Below are 23,716 nucleotides of genomic sequence, written 5' to 3'. Positions count from 1 at the left end.
TAACAAAAAATGCATACATCCTCATAAACTTCTTGTTTAAAATAGCATTGGGATAGGATAAGTAAGACAAATACAAGTTTGAAGGATTTTACGAAGGCGATATAAATTGTCTATGAATAATATTAAAAAAAGCAAAGATTCACGAAAAAAATTTTTAATTCTCATGAACTTCAAAAAAATCAAGAGATTTAAACTAATCATAATTATTTCAGAATCAATGCGAAAATTGCATTTACTTTTAACAAATAATGAACTAGCTGTTATTTATTTTCGAACTCATAATAGATTTTATATTAATTAGCAGATAGGTAATAGTTATTAATAATTTCTAAAAACATAAGTAATTTAAATAGAAGCACGTGGGTCTCATTGGCCGTGAATTAATTTCCTGATACAATCACACTGAACTTAGGCATACACCGTCAGCACTGTACAGATAATAATAAAAATATGTATGTACTTCATTTAAAATCTTTATTTATTTAAATAAAGTCCATGTTCCTTACACACCTTTTAATTAATTATCGTAAATCAATAATACCTTTCTATAATAAACCGATTATAAAATATAAACACATGAGTTACTAATGCAAACACAAGGTTGATTTGGTGTTACAGACTCGCGATACTGAATATTATGCGATGAACGATGACTTAACATTTGTTCACCATTACGAATCATGCGCATAGTTTTCCACTCGCGTTGTATACAGCAACTGCTGAATAATATAAAAAAATTGTTAACATGTTATAAATAATTTTAAAACTTACAAACGAACATTTATTACATTATGTAAATGTTTTGTTTATAAAGGTATTAAAATACATATTTTTTAATTAAAAAATAATTAATTTATCTGATAATAATTTAAAGTGTTTTAAGTTTATAGTGTACTGTGCCTTACATGTGATATTTAAATTTACTTAGTAAAAATAAAATGTTCCAACAACGAGTCTACAGAACTCTACGGAGTTCACTAAATATAAAACATGATAAATTACAACAATTATTACGTCATACACATTCAAATTATAGTATGAATATAAAAAATGTACCAACTACGCCACAATATATTGTACCAACAAATCGTGAATGCGTTGAAGTACAAATACCCGCACAATTTGGTTATATACGTGGTAAATGGTGGGGACCAACTGATAAAAGGCCCATTTTATGTTTACATGGTTGGCAAGTATGTTTATAGTGTTTGTTTTTATGTTATCAAATTCTGTTACTGATTAATGTTATACAATATATTACAGTTTTTCGTGTTTTTGTTTACACAAAAACCATGTTTTCTTGTGAAAACAAGAATATATTGACACAAAATGTTTCTTTTTTAATTTGTTTTGCATGATACTCATAGCTTCCAGTTTACTTTATAGACGAAGAAACGAAGGAATAAAGCTCGAAACATTTGAGCAGTTAGTCCGATATATGATTTGAAATTTTTTAAAAACTCCAAAATTTCCCAAAAAATCGTTTACCCTTAGTAAAAGGTACCTCTGAGACCAATTCTCTAACGATATTTGCGTTCAGCGACCAAAAAAACCCCCGTATAACAAGTGAATCACTATGAACCAAATTGTAAATTTAATAGTAACGGTCAATTTAAAATGCAATTATACTTCAAATGCATTCAAATCCGACTTACTGTTCAAATGTTTCTCGCTTTGATTATTTTTTTGTGCTTAGTTTCTTCGTCTATTAGAATATAATCAAAGTTTAGCTATGCTTTTTCTCTGATAGTCTAGTAGGAAAAAAAAGTTGTCGGTACATGAGAAGTTATACTTCTTCTGTAATAACCAATATAACAATTTTTAATAATTTATAAATAATACGATTAAGGTGCGGTTTTAATTTATGTATGAAATTGACAGATTGAAATATTTCGCTGTTTGTGACATCATTGTAGCAATGACATTATTTAAACAATGCTGATGTTGACATTATTATAACGTCATGCTTTCAACAATGTAAATAATAATGTGATTTTACAGATCATTGATATGCAAAAAAAATATCTATATTTCTTGTAGTGAATCAAAAAGTTAATATATTGAAATAAATACTGTCGTGTTTAGTAAATATCTAATATTTTTTAAATATCTGTTTCCCTGGCAGCGCATTATCTACAAAACTTAAAACAGAACATATCTTAAAATAGAGCTTAGATCAAACAAATTTGAACTAATTTAAATTATCGATTCACAAAACAATTATCTCCAATACATGTTTTAGTAACCAACCTTTAGGTAACCATCCCATTTTAGGGCTTCTTAACGCAGTTGACCTCAATTTTTACAGGTCAAACTTAAAAAAACTATCGAAAATTTTCTAAAAAAAGGCAGTATTAAAGGAACTTTTAAAACACCTCAAGACCGGCGCCGATTGTTATATTTCTTTAATGCTTGACATAGTTATTTATCTGGTCTGTTTTAGATTGTAAAATTTAATTAAAATTTCATACATAGTTATTTTTAGGGTCAAATATTGATTTAAGAAACTGTGCCAAAAAAAAAAATTTGGCCAATATCATTGGCAAACTTTTGTAGAAAAAGAAGGCCAGTTTGTGTACATAACAAGTTTTATATTGTGTAACATTAACCTCGTAAACATTTTGTCTGTCAACTTAAACATGCAATTTTTTAGGATAATTGTGGAACATTCGATCGTTTAATACCATATTTACCACAAGATGTTGGATATTTAGCAATCGATTCACCAGGACATGGTTTATCATCAAAGATTCCACATGGATTTTTCTACAGTCTATATGGTTATGCATTATTCTTACGAAAATTGGCTGGAAATTATGAATGGAAAAATTTATCATTAATTGGACATTCACTAGGCAGTATACAATCGTTCATTTATTCAGCATTATTTTCATCCGAAGTTGATTTATATGTTGCCATCGATATTATGGCACCTTTAAGTGATGATTATTCGAGTGATATTAAAAAACTTTATTCGCAACGTATCGATAAATTGATTCGCTACATGAATATGCAATACGCAGAACCACCATCATATTCTTATGAAGAATGTGTGGATATCTATGTTAAAGGAACAAGAGGATCTGTGGATGAAGTTGCTGCAAAAATACTTTTAAATCGTGGCCTTACACCATCGATTAAACACCCAGACAAATATTTCTTTTCACGTGATTCGCGTGTGAAAGTTGGTAACATACCAGCGTATACACCCGAAGAATGTTATAAATTAGCGGGAGGGATTAATAATCCACTATTAATTATAAAAGCGAAAAATTCACCATATATAAGTAACACGGAATATACATTAAATTTATTAGATATCTTAAAGAATACTGTATCACCACATTTAGAATTTGTCGAACGTGCCGGCACACATCATTTACACTTGCTAGAACCACAAAATGTGGCCGATGATATTAGTAGCTTTATAACCAAATATAATACACAAGATCGATCACAACGATCACATATTATCGATGAGATATTTGTTAGGAAATATCATTGACAGTAAATAAATTAATATCTATTTAATCCAATTTTTTTAACTTTTAATATATTACATAAATGTACTTCTATATATCCTTATCGAATTTAACACAAGCTGAACGTGAAATTTATATGTTTATCGTGATAGTTAGTCGAAGTAAAAGTGATCTGGAAACACACTTCAATTTAAAATTTTGTTTTTTATTCGATTATGCAGTATTTTATTCGATTATATATATCTCAGGCTACGGTGAGATTTAAGGCACCTAAAGGTGTGTAATATCGAAAATATCAATAACAATTCGGTAGATTCTACCCGCAAACACTTTTCTTTACGTCTAGAATCTTAACAAGTTTAAATGCCAAGAAGGCGATCAGAAAAGTTTTGATCAGAATTTTGGATTTTGGATTCGATTTACTTTCGAAAAAGATTTTTATCAGAATATAAAGCAAAGTAAATATTGTTGCAAAAAATCCGTATCTATATTTTACCTGTAATCGTGGAATGATAAGGGAAAATCAAGGAATTTTGGGAGATCAATTTGATCATTCTCTTTAATTCCAATTTTCTATTTAGAAGACTTAACGTAAAAATTCCATCAATCGATTTTTTCGTAAAAAAACAAATCAATGAATACGCATAAAACATTGATTTAATTTTAAATCTTAACATTTATCAGTCTCTCTTTTTAATGGCCGTAAACTATTTAAAATAGAGAAATTAAAAATTGCGGGGATCAGTATTGAGGTACTGCATACATTCTCGGCCTACGACTCCCTCGGAGCTAAGGAAAAATCGGTGGTCACCATTCTACTTTCCTACATAACATTTCAATTTAGGCAGCTTTGTATTTTTTTAACTCATGATTATTACAAATTTTCTACACTAATAAAGACACAATAATCCTAATTTCAAACCGCTATATCTAACTGGGGCTACATTCACTGCTATTGTCCAATAAACTAATTACTGTTTATTAATTGTATTATTTAATATAAAAATAAAAATATTTATATTACCATGACGTAACAGTTTTATTTATAAAATCCGACTATAAAATAAATGAGGAATCAATTTTTTACTATAGTATTGCTTACATCATCTTTTTGTATGACGACCTTAGATTAATATTTACTCATTGATAACTTAGCAAAAATATTTTATTTTTAATTTTAATTATTGTAATATCATTATTAGTTTTAATCAGTATTACATTGCAATTTTAGCTGGGTCAAGATTTTTTTTTATCAAAATACAGATCAGATAGTAATTTGTTTGGATAAAGTTTTTTTTTTATAAAATTGCAAAAATTTATTTACTGTATAATTCACTTAAAAGAAAATTTTAATTGTTGATACTGTACAAGGAATTTTTTTGGAAAGATGTACAAACGGGGCTGTATTGCGTAATGGTTACTCAATTTTTCCTATTTATTTTTATATGAATTGTGCCTTGCAAACCTACTAATTAAAAGTTTAACATTTAGTGGATGTTTTTTTAACGAGGTAAGTTTATCTAGTTGAGTTAAGATAAGATATAAATCAAGTCTTAGTCTTTTATCATACTTTCACATACAAAGCGTTTTAATTAATATTATCTTTTTCGGTCAACTCTTTTGAATGTGGGTGTGTGAACACGTGTATTTAAAGGTATAAGAAATGTAAGCATTATTGTTTTTTGTCATTAATATTGTCTTTTTTATCATCATCTGAATTTCCGTTTAACTCTTTTAACGGAAAGGAGTAGCAAACAAAAAATCTAAATTTACAACAAAAAAAACGACTTTACATCCCTCCCACTCCTCATCAGAGCGGTTAGAAAGGAGCACTTTTTTGATAATTTAGGGATGTTACAAATAGTCGGCCAAAGTCATAGTCGGCACATCACTAGTATAATTAAATTGGTTTTGACAAAAAAATATTTGCCATGCGATATAGACAAACAAGTATTATGCTTAGTTAAAAATAGTTCATTATTAAGGATGACAATAGCGGAGCGTTGGAGGTGGAAACGGGGTTGCTGTAAATTTTAATAATTAGTAAAGGTGTAGAAAATCAATTACAATAAAATATCTTCCGATCCTTTTTTCTGTAAAGTTGATATTTAAAGTAATACTATCTTGATACCCGCTCGCTTCATTAGGCTTAAAAGTAAAAACCACCGCTTTATAGCCTCCACCTCTCTCGATCTCACTTATCCCCCTTCCATAACACTTGAAGGGATTGTTGTACGCCGCTAAAAGATATGCACAGTTTTCAATTTTTTAAATTGTAAAATAGTCATAATTCATTGAGTAAAAGGTGGCCATGAATCGTTTGACATTTACTGTTTTAAATTTTTACAAAATCTTTAATTTATTGGTCAAAATGATTCGGCTCTATCTGTGATCATTTTTTTAACCATAAATTAAAGATTTCTGTAAAAATTTAAAATAGTAAATGTGAAATAAAATAAAATTTTTTTTTTAAATATCTATATTTTTATAATTTATAGCTCATATGTTATTCTGATTTTATTCTACTATATTGCTGTACAGTTTCATCAAAAACCATTCGCTAGTTTTGACGTGAAAGCGTAACAAACAAACAAATAAACAACATCCTTACTTTCACATTTATAATATATAGAGATTTACGATATTTTTATGAATTCGTATAATATTAACTAAAATTTTTTTTACAAGTACCGCATGTTAAAGAGCAATTTAATCATCTAAGCTACACATCATGTAACAAATTCATTCATATTGTAATTTTGAGCAGTTATAGAAACTTAGTTTTATCATATGGAAGTTGATAGTGAATAGAACATGAGCGTCACACTCACGCGAATTGTTCATTGGTACATTGTACAAATATTTGTTTATAAAAATATGTTTATTAAAAAATAATTAATAAATCTGATAATACATTAATATGAAATATGCAGAATCACCTTCTTATCCATATGAGTAATATCATTGACAATGACAATATATAACTTTTTATTTATTATTGACAGATAGATACATTTTTATGTCTAGAAAAACATTCATAAAATAATTATTCATCAATCAAACGCACTTACCTGTAATGCAGTTCGATTGAATTATATGAGAGCTCTTTTTCGAGATAATTACAATGTAGTACCGCTACATGTCACCAGTCGAGCCACACTTCAGAGTATATATTTTTTAGAACCTATGCACACATAGATCCACTTTTCTTCATCATTTTTGATGATTCGTCTTTTTTATGGACTGGAAAATTTGGCACGAAGGAGACAATAACTATCGAGTAACATAATTACAAGAAAATTAGTAAAATATACAAAATTGTTGTTTAAATACAGGAATTTGTGATAAAAACGTTAAAAATCAATTATAACAAAAAACAGTCAATAAAAAGTCCATATTTAGTATTTTTTTTAAATAGTAAATATTGGTCCTTATTTTCAGACATTCATAGGTAAATGCTTGAAAATAAGGTCCAATGTGATTTATTATTCTGAAAAAAGCGTGAAATTTTTGAACATTCGTTAATAATTGAATTTGCGTTGAAATTTATTTTATCATATCGATACAAAATTTAAAATTTATCGATTAATTATAATATTTGTCTAATCTAAAATAGTAAAACCGTGCTTTATTATGTCCAGTATTAACAGTCAAATAATCAAAAACATAATATTCAAAAACACAAAATAGAAAATAATCTGTATAACCATGGTTGCCTCTAGATGTCATATCCAACACCTCTTGCTTATAAAGTATAAGCGAGAGTTTCATGTAATGGCTCGGTATTTTTATGTCTAACATGACTAGTATGTAATGTAAGTTGCCTAAAGAACAGTTATGTTTTGTCAAGTACAAAGTTTAATATTATTATAGTTGGCTAGTAATAACAATGCAATTCAGTGTATTCTAGGTACAATTATTATCATTCTCTCAATGGACTTTATCGATTAATTGAAGATGAATTGCCATTTTTTTGTAATAAAATCTATTTTTAACATATAATTATAATATTTTAAACATTTATTCCAACAAATAATGTTGAGATGCTTTTTTGAAAAATTACCAGTCTTGTATTTCAAAAACTGAATGGAAAATTAAAAAAACACAAACATACCGCGTATTAAGCTCATTTTTACGGGGAATGAAATTAGAGTATGTATTTATTTATTTTAAACAGAGTTCATCTAATTTTTATTGCTGATTCTTGTGCTTTGCTGAAAATTTTTTTACTTTAATCTCATATTTGATTGAATGTTTTTTAAGGCAAAACTGTAACAATATTTTGGTAAAAAATTTTGACAGCAAATATTAGGGGAAAGTTTGCTGGTTTTAAAATTTTCTTAGTGAGAACTTTTTAGCCTGAAAATACTAAACAGAGGGATCAGAAATGCCAAAAGTTGTTTACATAACATCAAGAAGCGAAGGAAGCACTGAGATTTAGCCGGATGGATGACGTGAAATTCAATGATGGGAGTGAGAAAAAAGAAGCTAACAGCCTATATAATTCAGAAAATAATTTATTTTGTTAAAATGAATCCTTGTCTAAATGAGAAGAATTACAATCCACTAAAAAATGACCTTTTTCTACTAACACCATTGAAACCGTTGAATTTTTTGACTGCTTTGGTAAATTCTTAAAAACAGGTGTACTAGAAAATTCTTAGAAACAGTTTAGTAGGTTAGTTTTTATAATACACCATTAGACATTGTAAAGGCATGGATTCTAATTTTTTTAATTGTAAGAAATATTCATGATTGCCTCATTGGTTTCATCTCGGGATATTACTAAGGTTTCATATCATTTGAGGATATCCATCACTTACTTTTTCCAAATAGTCGAGGTATAAAAATCAAAAAATGATCAAAATCATACCTCCGAATTTAAAAATACACCTTCGACTTTTTTGGGCCTGAGACCAGAAAAAAGTCTGTTCGATCATAAAAAGTGGGTTTTAAATTTACGCGCGTGAGCGTGCTTACAAATACAAATTCGTAATAGCAAATTGTGCTGAAAAATCATGAAAAAAAACTGTTGGATTTCATATTGCGAACCATTCTTTTTTTAAACGAGCAATAAAAGTATTTTTGTCCTTTTGGCTTAACGTCGTAGTATCCAAAAAAATTTTTTTTTATGAAAACTGACTGACAAAATTAACGATTATTGTGCGCTTTTGATAAAATATTTGATTCAAATCCAATTGGATCTTATATTTTGGATTTTGTTACCATGGATTTTTGAAACTATACAGAATATTTAAAACCGTTCTTTATATGGTTTAAGTATGGTAATATATTCAATTGACCTAGATTTTCTACTTAATGTATGAAAAATCTGCAAATAAAATCAATCGAATTGATAACAACATATAGAAAAAGCCATACAAAAGTTTTATTCAATTAAATTCAACACCTTACATTTTATTGAATCGAGTATATTCTGGTTTTTATACCGAATGAGACAAAAAAATTTCGTACTTGGACCTTTTCATCTTAAAATTGTTAAGAAATTTCAACTTCAAACAAGTGAGAAAGCAACTAATATGTCAATTAATTAAATAACTATATATCCCCAGCTGGACAATTATATTTTGAAATCTTTATAAAATTATTTTGCTATATGTGATTATTTTGCTATATGATCTAAGTGTCATGAATTTGTGAAAACTCATAGCCACTATTTTCTGATAAACATTATTTTAGAAAATATTACAAACAAAAGTTGTGTACTTTTAAATATACCTACTTTTCGTTTAACTTGTTTTCGACTTTTCACGATTTATAGGCTCTTTTCAAATCAATGCTTCGTTTCGTTTTCAAGTTTTCTTCTTAACAGAGATGAAGCGAATGAGTGGACTTATGTGTGTATTCTGGAAAAAATAACTAAATCAATATTTCTAACTTTTCAAACCATTACAATTTCTACAAATGGTTCAACCAAAACTTTAAACTTTTCTTATATCTTTTAAAAGATTGATAGATTATTGTAAATCCGTTAACCGTAACCTGTAGCCCGATTTTACACGAAAATGTTTTATATTCAGAATTCAGCATCTGTTCATAATCTTTGTTCTTTCTTGGATCAATATTATTCAGCATCTGTTCAAAAATAGAATAGCGATGTTTGATAACAAAGCCAATTAAAGAAAATTTGTAATTATTCATAAAAAAATATCGGTAATTTTTTTTACAATTTTCATAAACCATGCCATAATATTTTGTTCAACCTGTACGTACATAAGTTTTTATAAGCATCAAGGTTCACACGGTGATAAGATAATACAGCATACCTAACTAGTTCGACAGAAATCAATTGCGTATTATTTTCAACAATATACTTTTTTTTTGTGGAAAGCTCTTATCTGAAAACAAGGAAAACTATTATTACAAATTTTTTTTTTATGTGTATGTTATTGATTTCTGTTTGTCTTGTTTTTAATAATAGTATTGCCAGTTTTTGATTGTAATAATCGTGCCTACCATTGTCGAGTGTGTATTTGGATTATGTGTGTCATTGACTAAAAATAAATTTTGTAATTTTCAAGTGTTTTACAAGTGCAATTTACGTTACGTTTACATGTTTGTTTTTAACATATTGTATCTAATATATTGTTATCATGTTGAATCGATATAATGTAAGTATGTTCTGTTTCATACTACTAAGTTAATACTAGCTCGACCCGTGAGAAATTTTACTCTCGTAGTTACCGTAACCCGTATCTACCTTGTACCCGTTGCTAAAAACAACAAACAACAAATTTCGTAGATAAGTGATGAATCAAAAGTTCTTAAATTAACATTTGGAGAACATGTATTAAAAATAGTAATTTTATGTCTGGAGCAGGGGTGGCAAACGTGCCGTCAAATAATTTTGACTTCGTAATTATTGGGATTCGCAATTAATTCTTCCTTAATGACGTTTCCTACGCAATATCCAGCAAAAATAGTTAAACATGCCGCTTTAGTGTCGTCAGTGCTTTTGTGAAAATACAGCTAAATGAAAGGATTGGAGTTAATGTCCATTTTGTTGAACTGTTACTTTTCCGGCCAATTAGTACAATTAGTACAAATAGCTTCATAAATTTCGATTTTTGCCCCCAATTTCCTATATCAGTTTTTTGTATTTTTAAAATACGTATTTTCGACTACGAAGTAGTCATCATCAGTAAGAATTAGCTAGTGATTACTCTTATTATGAATGTTACTCTTTGCTAATTTGGTGGTGCAGTCCGCCGTAACATTCATAATAAGAGTAATCACTAGCTAATTCTTACTGATGATGACTACTTGGTAGTCGAAAATACGTATTTTAAAAATACAAAAAACTGATCTAGGAAATTGGGGCCTAAATCAAAATTTATGAAGCTATTTGTACCAATTGTAGCATTTTCAAATCAAGGATTTCTTTAAAAAGTCCTACATTTAAATGGTTTGCCATATAAAGTGTTAAAAATATAAGTAATAATTGAGTCGAATCAAATTCCGTATATCTTCTACTTATATCAGAATTCAAAGAGAGATCTATCAGTTTTATATTAGTAGGTATGATTATAAAAATATAATCACTCAGCTAATAAAAATATTCTAATCTTGAAGAGATTCCCGACAGTCTACAAATAATTGTTAAATCTAAACACGAACAAATATGCAGACAGACAAATGTTTTACTTTCTAATAAATTGTGTAATTGAAAGGGTTTAATAAGTTATTGGTATATCATCAAATTGTCTTGATATAAAATTACTACCAATGTGAGACAGATCGGCAACAAATTTTTTTCGTTATCCCCTTGCCGGAAGTACGTTCTTCCCAGGCACAAAGAATTCCAGAAAGAGCGACTTTTGCTGCTTATTATTTTGTAACATAGCAACAATTTATAAAATTACAAGATTGATTCTTTTTTTAAATTCCCAATTTCTCACTTGTGGTATGTTGAGACTACTTTTCACAACGGTTTTTTGTCGTCATGATCTGAGCATAGGCACACAGCATTATCTAAATATAGTGATCTCTTAAACAATACACCCGATTGACTTGAAATTTCGCAAATCACTCATTATGAAATGTAGACGCTCATTAAAAAAGGAACTTTTTGAAATTTAAGTCCTCAGGTAGTGAAAAAGGAGATGATAATTTGTACAAGAAAATGCCATGTGAATAATATGAGCAAATATAGATCAATGTTTGCGATAATGTCTAAGGTTTTCTTAACTTCATGTGGTTTATGATACACTCAAACAATTTATTTTTTTTAATGGAACAAATTTTTATATAAAATTTTACCTAAATTTCAAACAGGTGTATCTCTGCGAAAACCTCAATAACTCCTTTAAAATTTGTTCTTTTTAGTTTTGGAATCTATCACTCAAAGTTTTTTATCACTCCTTGCTGCTTTGCACGGACATTTGATAGGGTGAGAAATGTTATCCCTAAATTTTATATGAAGTTTAGAAGCGTAGGTACCAAAGTTTTAAGCACTATTTTACACAAATTTATTAAAACCACTGGAAGCTTGTTTATTTTTCTTGAAAATGAGCTTTAAAAAATTCCCGTATGAGTTATTTGGACGAAGATATTCGCTTTTTGAGCAAAATTGGTACTTCTGATTTTAAAATTCTGATTGCTGAATTTAGAAAATTATTATTTTACATGAATATTTTAATATTTTAAGGCCTAACAAAAAGTAAAAAGAAATGAGAAATATATAACCGAAAGCACTAGATTTCGATAAATTGGGAATTTCGGCAAAAATGCACATCAAGAAGAAGAGTCTGTGTCAATCTATTTTACATGAACAAAAATTTCACAAAGCACAAATTTTTTAATTTTTTTCAAAATAAGAAATATTTTTGTATTTTTTGATCAGTTCTAAGCAAAAAAGTACTGTTATGATTTTTTTAGACGCTTTTTTCGAAATAAAAATTCTTAAAAAATTAAAAATTCGATAATACAATATTCGATTTTAAGAAAAATTTATTATTTTTTCAATCTCTGAGGGAATTCGCTTAGATAACGCAGCTCCGGCGCTACTAACTTTTTTTTATTGATAATGTTTTGGTGACAATCGAACCATGGCCAATCGGTTTTTTGAGAAAAACGTTTCTAACAAAAGCATTAAATTTTTCTTTGGTGTTTAGTAGAAACAATGAAATCGTTTCAGATGATGAAAATAAAATTATTTCGTAAAACGAAACAATATAAATTGTGTTTTTTTGATTCTAAAACTAAATATATTAATTTGATATCAAGACATTTTTATAATCCATCATGAAACCACGTGTAAAGTTTAAAATCATGTGAAAACTAACTGAAAACTAAAAAAAAAATTTATTAAACAATTTATACCTAATGAGTAGTTATGATTTTTCGAAAATAAATCGGCAGGAAAAAGCAGATTTAATCCAAACTTAAATTGTCTCTAAATTAATTCATGGCAATGGCTGCGATAAATACTTTAACTTTGGATATTCGTAAATATAAATTTTATCCAGATTTTCGACCAAACTCTGCTTGGTCACAAATTCCCGGCTTTTTTAAAAATTCATATATGAAGTACTTTCAGTTACTTGAAGGAATCCCAACAATCGATAAGATTTTTATGAGGACAAGAGCTCGGACCGGACTTTAACTTTTAAATAAAATAATTGTGCTGTTACCTTATAAACCCATAGTTTTAAGACTTCTTAAAACTTCCTTAAACAAACCTTAAAAAATTCATCTGGATTCATACATGATCGATTAATAAATAATATTTCTTGATCATTGTTACAAATTTATCATATGTTTTCGCTTATCATTTGTAATTTGATTTAATTATTTACTATCGTATTTCAAAATTTTATGTTGTAGATAACACAGCATTTATACATGAATAACACTTTGACGTCATATGTTTTATGTGTTTAAAAAATGTATGAAAGTATTTTAGGGCGTTATTTGTATCAAATTTCATTTTTATTATTTATATTAGCCAGATGACTTTAAACATTTAAGATTACAATGTCAATATAGTTCTATATTAAATTGTTGCTATTAACCCGGACTCAAAAACGGGTATGCCTATGCAGGTATGTACCTAACTACCTACATATATCATGTTTAAGTGACTGCACTCTCAAAGGCGAGTGTTCGAATTATTGAGACTATATACTGTCAATTCCTGGGCAATTTTAACAATTTTGACATAAATGTTAGGTATTAAAACAAGTGTTGTGTTCCCCGCTTAAAGTGTACTTTTCATAATATGTAACCTCAATGTCAAAAATATTCGAGTATTTGCTAAAACGGAAATTAGTGATGAGCAAAATTAGTCTCGGTCTTGCAAATTTTCAAGACCAAGGTCAAAACCAATATAGCATCAGTTTGATTAGACCAATATCCAGACTTTATCTATATGAATCAAAATCAAGACCAGGACTTAACTCTGCAAGACCAAGACTCATAGCAAGGCTTTTATCAAAACTTCGTGTTGAAAATAATTAATGCACCCTCTAGAGTATAAGACTCAATCGAAACCTGAAAGTTCAAAACAGGTTTGATACTAGATCAAAAGCAAGACTCGATTGACCAAGACTAAGACTGAGATTATTTTGGCAAGACCAAGACTCGTTTTGATCTTGATCTTGGTTTCGCCCATCAAAAATGGAAATATTCATCAGAAATTAGAAGAAAAATTATTTTACTAGAAATAACACTCTGATAATTACTGTGAGACTATTCAGAGAGTTTTTAACGATTTTTACGATCGGTTAGTTTCAGTAAAATAACTTTTAGTTCTATCTTATTATTAGGCCCTTCTGAATTAAAACTCCAACCTTAAAGTGTTAAATGCATAGTCCAATTTGATTCGGTTATCGTGTTTAAAAGAAAATTAACAATACGTAAGAATAGAAAAAACAATTGCATTAAGTTTTCATATCTCGAAAAGAATTGTAAAAATTGTTTTTTCTTAAAATTGCAGTCCATTTTTCATAATCGCTTAACACAAAATCTTAACACGGAAATCGAAAAAATTATACGCCAACCATGGTTACGGTTTAATAAGCCAATTATAAATCATTAATACCTTATAATTAAAATACTGAAGGGAAAAACGATTCTATCGATTTTGATACAATATATCTGTCAGTAGCTACCGGTATATTTAAAATTAATTAAAAAAACTTACTCAATCAAAAAGCTGTTGATTTGACTAAATGTCATATCCACTATGGCTTGCATAAAATTGTAATTCTAGACATATTTTTAATTTATATGTGCACAAGCAAACAAAATCAAAAGGGTTGGAAACATCATCTTCAATACTTGGAGTTTTGTTAATGTTGGTTTGTTTGGTCTGATCACCACAACCAACGCAACGTTAGTTTACGTTAGTTATGTTTGTGTATTCATTTAGAATATTGTGGTTTTAACGCACGTATGTATAATACATACATAGGTAGATATATAACTACCTATATGTAGCACGTACATATTATATTTATACCTAATGAATATAAATATGGGTATTAATAGTCAATCAGTCAATGTATTATATGTTTTTAAAAAAGATGTTTTTTATACCATGTATATATGAAATATACATAGTATATTAAGTTTCGTCCCAAGTTTGTAACGCTTAAAAATATTGATGCTACGAAAAAAATTTTGGTATAGGTGTTCATAGAATCACCTAATTAATCCATTTGCGGTTATCCGTCCGTCCGTCCGTCCGTCCGTCCGTCCGTCCGTCCGTCTGTGGACACGATAACTCAAAAACGAAAAAAGATATCGAGCTGAAATTTTTACAGCGTACTCAGGACGTAAAAAATGAGGTCAAGTTCGTAAATGAGCATCATAGGTCAATTGGGTCTTGGGTCCGTGGGACCCATCTTGTAAACCGTTAGAGATAGAACAAAAGTTTAAATGTAAAAAAATGTTCCTTATAAAAAAATAAAAAACTTTTCTTTGAAACATTTTTTTGTAAACATCACTGTTTACCCACGAGGGCGTTAATTAGGTGCCAATTTTATAGTATGTATTAATATAGGAATATCAGTTGAGTGTGTGTGTGTATTTAAAAGTGAATATCTTTTGTTATTTACGTGACGTCAAAAAAACAAACAATTGCGCATCAACACTATGTATTATAGTACCTATGTATTAGTATGGGATTATCAGTTATATATGTGTGACATGTATGTTTGTGTAATGTGACAGAGTAATCAACACTGTCTATACATGGTATTTCAACAATTAACTCAGTCAATTGTTTGTTTTCACTTGTTTTTTATTTAAATTCTGTATTTATGGTTTATTTCAAATTGAAATGATTTTTAGTATTAGAAATGACTATACACAATCGTTAAGGGAATCGATTCCCAGCTAAATTGGGTGAATTTGTTACTGGTAGTAGTCCTAAACATTCACTTATCATTTTTCTTTGTACCCATTGAGATATTATTTATTCAGAATGCTTAGAAACACATGTCAAAAATTGAGACAATTTACTTAGGAGTCAATTAGCATAAACTCCTATAAACTCCTAAGATAAATTTTCTGTTGTACCAAAAAATAGAACCAATTCCAAAAGAATGCACAAAAAAGTAAAAAAATAATTTAAAAATACCGACTCCAACCATTATTTTCGTTGTGAGAAATTTTGTAGTCGAAGTTTATGTTTACCGTATAACTGCTCACAAGGAAATTAGTGGAGCCAGAACTTTAAAACTAATTTAATTTTTTGTTACATTTTTTGGGAGGTCTATTTCTTGCAAAAATTTTTATTTTATACATTTTAGTAAGTTTAGGTCTACTTTCGTATGTAATAAACAAAGTCACTCACACGCATTTCAAACCATTGAACTGATTTTGATAAAACAATTACGGGTCCACCTCGAGACAACCCTTACATATGGTGTGAGTCCACCATATTTTATTTTTTTTACATTTTGGCTCATTAACTTTCGTTTACTTCCTCGAAGAACATTTTCCAGTTATAATAATACTACAAAGTACCCACCCAATCTGATTTTTCGAGGTTCTAAAACTTATATAGAATTAAAATATCAAAGCAGAAAAGTTATTGGAACTATGTTCTTTATCGCACGATATTTGCTTGCTGGTTGGGAGTTAAAACAAAAAAAACTGCAACAGACACCAAAAACCGACATCTAGGTTACTTAGCATACTAAAACTGTTTCAATCGATTCAGGTTGTCATGAATTTTGATAATTTTAATTTTTTCTAATTTAACAAAAAGTTATCAGAATCACAATGCAATTTTTATGTTTGTCATAATGAATATTCTAATCAAACCAAACATACTTACATATTGGGTTGACTACTAAATCAGAAATATGTTCTTTTTTACACTAATCCTACAATTATTTCATACAGTAAAAACTAAAAGTAGCTATAAAATTAATGTCTTTAAAGAATCAAAAAAGTATTTGACTTCTAAAATTAATACCATAAATTTTCAGAAAAATATCTTGTAAATAAAAAAAAGTAAGCGCTACATTTATAATTACCAAGGTACGAAAGAAATATAGTTCCTACCGGATGTCCACGACAAATCTCGATCTTTTTAAGTACAAGTGACGATCTTTGTTAATATTCACAAATGTTGATAATAGTTAAATTTGAGTGATAGGTAATTTGGAGATGTTCCCTCTGATTAGTTTAGTGGCATGTATCCTATTCTAAAATAAAGTTTATTTATCGATTACAATGGAGGTCATACTACATGAAATATACAATATTTAAATGATAAAGTATGTGTAAAAATTCAAAAAAATTTTATTTTATAATTTCATTTGACAGAGACAATAAAGTTTGTTGTTTTATAAAAAGTCCATTGCATTTAGTTAATATTATACAGTGATTATATGATGAAGTTGTTGACGATAATAAACCTTAACAATGGAAGGACTTAAGTAAAAAAAAAATATATATTATCATCTTCAAAGAGACTTTGTGTTAGTTAATACTTTATAACATTTTGATTCTTCCCTTCATGTATAGGACTTATAAGATTATAATAATAAGAGAGTTAAGCATTTTTATTCATTAAAGACATCCGTTCGTTTCTTCAATGAGTCGTGTGTTTAGTGTTTACATATTGTTTATACATACTTATACTTATGCCGGTTGACTATTTAATGAAAGAAAGTAACTTTTATATGACTTCTTCTACTTCTTCTTATTAGAAAAAACAAATGAGAGGAAGTTTTTTTAGTTTGTTGATTATTGTTTGTTTTAAAAGATAGTGTACGTATATGTGTATTGTTTCTTGGTGTGTGAATATTTTGTATTTGTTATAGAAATTAGGAATTTATTTGTTGAAAATTAATATTGTTGTGAGTGGTGATTAAATTATTATAGTTAGCGAGAAAACTTTAATTTTTGTTGATAAAGATGTTAAAATTTTGTTCACCATCCGGTCGTCGAAGACAAGAATATTTATCGGTTAGTGATCCTTTTATGATATTTGTTGACCATTTTCAAGTATTTAATTATTAACTTAAAAGAGTCAAGTTATTTTTGTTTACATATATGCAATATATTATCAATATGCCTCACAAGTTGCATATAGTTAATAAAGTAATAGTAGATATTTAAAATAATAGACCACGAGTTTTTAATTCTGGTTCATATGCTGAGTTTATAAAATTGCGTTTTTCGACAACTTTTTTGTCCAACTTTTGTTAATAAGGCTGAAAAAGAAAGTGCAAACCCTTTCGATGGACGTAAACTTGTTATCATTTGTTGGAATGTATTTTGTTGTCAATCGCTTTCTTTTAATGTATACAGTAGGCAAAGAAATCGTCGAAAAAAAAGCTAGAATTGAAAACTTGATTTCTATTAATTCGGCACTTGAGCTTTACAATTGTAAAAATAATCATAGAAATTCTACCTCATTGTAGGCTCACGTTCTTATAATAAGGAGATATCTAGACTCGATCTTTTTCGAATGTTATTCGCTCTTTTTAAGTTACGAAACGAATTTAAACTATTTTTCGATTATTTAATGTATATACAATATAAATAAACTTCCTTTAATCTATTAAAACATTATTTCTTAAGTTTAACAAATAGCATAACTTTAGTTTCCTCTCTTTTAAAAATTGAATAACTCATTATGATCGACAAACTCTAATTTTTGCCTAAATTATTAAACAAACGTAAAACTGTAAAAGGGAAAGTTTCTTCTTTTCTCCCAACAAAAGTGGTCAAGCTGTTTCTTCTATTTCAAAATTTCTCATTACTCTGACAACATCTAAAATTTTTTGGTTTATTTTTATTAAAACGTTATTTGTTATATATCCGTTAAACGTTATATAAATTATTATTTTTTAAATTATAATTTTTTCAGATTTAAGTAGATGAACGTTTAAAACGTGCAAACGTCCTGTTGCTTCTATGTCATTACATTGATGTGGATTTATTTCAGCAGTGATTATCTATTATCACTCTGACTATTTTACAAAGAGCAATGCAACAAAATATTTATTTTGCTGAAATAACAACAATTTTTTACAAAAAATATGAAGTTATATTTTAAATGAAGTTTTATGCTGACCCTCGTGGTCAAACAGGGGTCAACATAAAAATTCAAATCTCTCCGAATACAAAAATACTAAAATGCTGTATTTTCATACCCCTTAAAAATGAGCTCATAAGGAAGAACCTTTAAAATTACAGCTGGCCCTTAATCTTACAGAACTTTATTTTGGGGCAGTTAGAATGCACTTAGCTTTTTTTCGAAAATTTTCGAACTTTTCGAAAACCAAATAAATGGCGACAGAAAGGCTTCCATAATTTACATTCAACACTTTCTATACAGGGTTTTTGAACAATTAACTCAGTCAATTGTTTGTTTTCACTTGTTAATTCTAAATTATGAGTTTCAAAACATCATAGTCATTACTTTGATTATAGTATATTACCTCAGGTTGTTTATACAGGGTTGTTCAATCAGATGTTATCACGCCAATGGGAGACATTTGGTCCTAAAAGATTTTAATACTTAAATGGGAAAGATACTTGTTGAAAGTTAGGCGTGTATTTTACGACCTTAAGGAAGGGCCCTCGGCAATAATAGAAAAAATAAATTAGTAGATAAGGATCTGAATTTTTAGTATGTTATAGTTCACGAAATATATTATTGTATAAAACAAAAATTTGGGTATCTTACCGTTCAATTAAGAGAGTTTTTATTAATTAAAAATACACTAAATAACATACCATCTTCATAACAGGTTATGTTATTTAGTGTATTTTTAATTAATAAAAACTCTCTTAATTGAACGGTAAGATACGCAAATTTTTGTTTTATACAATAATATATTTCGTGAACTATAACATACTAAAAATTCGGATCCTTATCTACTAATTTATTTTTTTCTATTACTGGCGAGTCACCCTCCTTAATGTAAGAGTAATATTTTATTGCCTATATAGGTATATATAATAAATTATTATTAATTATATACTACTCTTATATTGTGTTCTTTACATACATTTCTCACCTGTTGAAGTGGTAACATATTTTTGAATAAAATGTGATAATACCATTTTGAATAACCCTGTATAATACCGAATAATGAATACAAAAGACATAATTTGCATACAATGAAAACTCGAAACATTATATAGCATGTATAAAACTTGACAAACATTTGACATGATTAGATGAATCTTTACCTGATATTTGTTCGATGAATTGCAAGTGAAATTTATATCTTGAGCACAAAATGCGTTGTTTTTTCTTTGCAATTTTCAAAATAATACCGATGTTTGCAAAATGTTTTTAATGATAGACATATGCCCCCGACAAATGCGATTTATTTCTTGTGAACCGATTTTTGGAAACTTACCTATGAAATATTCTCAATCAAGTCGGTTCGACCATTTAGGGCCTACGATACCACTGAGAAACACACAAACGCACAGATAAACACTTGAAACTTTTAACACTCCTTCTTAAATCATTATCAAAGTGATTGTAAGGACATCAGATGAGATGAAAAGGATACTTGGAGATCTGTCATTTTTTGGGATCAATTTTTGGAAAAATTTTAATTGAAATTGAAATATTTGGGTAGGGTTGGTTCTTTTGAATTATTGTTTTGAATTACCTAATTATTTTACCATTTCACTTTTCAAAATGAATTGAGCCAGGTTTATTTGGCCATTCATTTCCACAGTAATTATTTATATGTTAAAATTATAAGTCATGCCTTTTTCCAAACTGAATCGATTTTAAAGATGATCGCCAATTTTTTAGTTTTTTCGAGAAGAACACTTTCTGTTAAATTACCTTTCAAATGAAATCAAAAAATTAAAATCAGTTCAACCGTTTAGGCGCTACGATGCCACAGACAGACAAACACACAGACACACACACATAACGGTCAAACTTATAACACACCTTTTTTAATTCGGGGGTTAAAAATGATCACTGTCGATCAAATCGATGGAGTACACCGTTCTTGAGAAAAAATTTTGAAAAAAAGTTAACTTTTGCTTTAAATATATATATTTCTTAAAAAAAAGGTGTATTATGTTTTTGTGTATAAAAAAGAACCTTATATAGTAAGTAATTGATAGACTTAAAAGAATAAATATAAAAAAAACACCATTTTCACCCATTTACGTCCGTGCATAAGACCAAACTTTTTTTTCTCTTGAAATTCTGACAGGGAACATTTTATATATCAATATAAATGTATAAATTATACTGTATTTTCAACAGACAATGTCATATTATCAATCTTCCCTTATAAAAATTTTCAAAACATTAAACGAACCTCCTTAAAACGATTAATTAAACACGAACCTCCTAAGTTAAAAAGTTAAAAATGGGTTCGATTTAGGATATAAATAAACTCCATGTTTTAAGTTCATGGTGATAATAGAATATCTTCTGTCGTGACGTAATTTTTCAATCAACTAAGGAATTAAAAGGAAAAAATGTAAAAAAGATTCCCAAAAACGAACAACTAAATCAATGACTGAAATAAACTAAAGGATTTAATAACTTCCAGCATCCAAAAGCCATTTCGTTAAATTGGTAGAAAATTAAACAATTTCGGGAGATTAGATAGAGTCTACAGATTTGTAGGTATGCCTGGGTAAAGCGGTAATTTTTAGATACCTGGTATATGAAGAAAACATCTTTATTTCCGTGTGATCATATTCCCATAAATTTTAATTAACTAGTCATTCAAACCGTTTTTGATTGGATATTGATTAATTTTTTTATATAAGCTATGTTTACTTATAAGAATAATGTAATTTAGAAAAATAATCATTTGTCTAGACATTTAATGAATGTCACTGTGTATTTGATTTACTACAAACTGTTTTAGTTTTCCTTTTTTGTGATAAAATATCATCCTCCCATAATGTTTGGCAACTCATACATAAAATTTTTTTTAAATTATAATATCAAAACCTTTGGATTGTTGAAACCACAATTTTTTTAAGAATTTAAATGGGTTTAAATCAAATTTCTAAAAAAAACATTTTTCATAACACAAAGCTTCACCAATCCTTATCCTAACCCTCTTAACTTTACAAAACATTTTGATATTTAACTCTTTTAAATAAATAAAAACTGTTTAGCTCTATTAAAAAGATAAAATCCGATTATACAAAATACTATGATGGTACATATTATATCAGTTTAAAAATTAAAAACAGTCAAACTACACTAATCTCAAAAACATTTAATTTACCAAAACTTTTTATGTTTGAACTGTGACAATCGATACAATTTTATTTTCAATCCATATATATATATAATTTATATAATATTGGAGGTAAAATCTAGCATTGCCCGCATAAATTTCAAAGTGAGTACATTTCGCATCTAGCGGATGATGGATGATGGTGAAAAACGTTTCAAAATATGGTGCGTGGTTTAGGAGAAACTACCGGCTCACAGACAGACGTGAGGAGCGACTTTTTTTTTTGTAGGGTACACGCATAATACATAATTATAATAAATATTGTAAGATTTCTTGTGCCGAGAAATGGGAAAAATTCATTGAGTTTTGGCTGGAGAGTGTACTATCTTAAATTTCCATAAAGTTGTGCTAATAATTTACCGAGTGCGGTAACATAGTTTCAAATGCAGTTTGAAGCCGAACTGGGAACACATCAAAGCGTGCCAGAAATATTATTTTGCATTACTATGTAAAAACATAGTAATAAACAAAACAATAATAATAAACAATTAACTCAATTGGTGCGGAATTCTGCTCCCGTAGTTACCGTAACCCGTGGCTACCCTGTACCCGTGGTTAAAAACAACAAACAACAAATTTCGTAGAAAAGTGGTGAAAAAAGTCAAAACTACTTAATTTAATATTAGGAGAACATGTATTATAAATAATAATTATATTTCTAAAATACTAGGAGAGCATCTGTAAAAATTAACATGTTTGCCTAATAAACTTCTTATATTTTTTCGGTCAAATTATTTGTCTAGCGTGTTTTTTCTTAAGTAGTACATTTTTTGACCGTGAATATATTTTTCGCCAGTCTTAGACATAGTAAGCTTGAAAATATGGGGTGGATCGTGGAATTTTATAAAGAAATAAAGAAGATAAGGCTAGGATCGAAAAAAACTTGCTAGAGTTATAATATATAAGATCGAAAAGAAACAATCAAATTCTGTCGATCAGTATACATATTCCATAATATTACGTAATTAAATTGCATCCAATTTTAATGAAGTAATCAAACTCACCATCCCGATTAAGTCTTGTAGAGCAACTTTACTTCAAATTCCCGCTGCCCACGAGCTTAGGCAACCTTACGAAGTATGTAAAAAGATGCCAAGTCAAAGCACATAGAGTGTACACCTAAAACTGAAATTAAATTTTTTCTAAAATTTATCAGTTTTATTAAAAATTTAGTGCAAGTGTTTATGATGCCCTTCTTTCTCTGTCTCTATCGATCTCTCAAAAAATAAATAATTTCTCTATACTAATTTTGATAGGTTTTACTATATAAACTTTATTTTTTAATTGTTACAGGTAAATCCTGGTAGTAAAGCCGCATTAAAAGGTGTACGTGAAGGTGATTTAATATCATCAATTAATGGTCGTTCAACAAAATCAATAACAAACGCTGAAGCACACGCATTATTACGTAATAGTGGTGATTCTTTAAAATTAGGATTAAATGAGTAAGTCAAGTATTCCACATAATATTTTTAATTATTAAAATATATTATTTATTTATAA

General features: G+C 28.3%; 2 protein-coding genes across 7 annotated transcripts in view; both read left to right on the top strand.

Moving 5' to 3' along the window:
• Positions 1-23,716, top strand: part of LOC123305210 — a 161,623-nt gene that overhangs the window by 19,975 nt on the left and 117,932 nt on the right. For all 6 annotated transcript variants that reach the window (XM_044886861.1, XM_044886860.1, XM_044886863.1 and 3 more), the window contains exon 2: positions 23,507-23,658. In XM_044886861.1, the coding sequence (XP_044742796.1) occupies positions 23,507-23,658 (152 nt within the window). The remainder of the gene's footprint in view (positions 1-23,506; positions 23,659-23,716) is intronic.
• On the top strand, positions 773-4,475 carry LOC123305212 (probable serine hydrolase). Its single transcript, XM_044886864.1, has 3 exons — positions 773-814; positions 884-1,193; positions 2,654-4,475. The coding sequence occupies exons 2-3, from the start codon at positions 939-941 to the stop codon at positions 3,503-3,505; spliced, it is 1,107 nt and encodes a 368-aa protein (XP_044742799.1). The 5' UTR covers positions 773-814; positions 884-938; the 3' UTR covers positions 3,506-4,475.

This window comes from Chrysoperla carnea, chromosome 1 (genome assembly GCF_905475395.1).
Source record: "Chrysoperla carnea chromosome 1, inChrCarn1.1, whole genome shotgun sequence".
Taxonomy (NCBI): domain Eukaryota; kingdom Metazoa; phylum Arthropoda; class Insecta; order Neuroptera; family Chrysopidae; genus Chrysoperla; species Chrysoperla carnea.
Note: the sequence above shows the minus strand (reverse complement) of the source record. Positions and strands in the feature narration are given on the sequence as shown.

Coding starts and splice junctions, on each gene's coding strand:
- LOC123305212 (XM_044886864.1), top strand. CDS start 939: ATGTTCCAACAACGAGTCTACAGAACTCTACGGAGTTCACTAAATATA. Junction 1,194..2,653: donor TATGTTTACATGGTTGGCAA/GTATGTTTATAG, acceptor GCAATTTTTTAG/GATAATTGTGGAACATTCGA.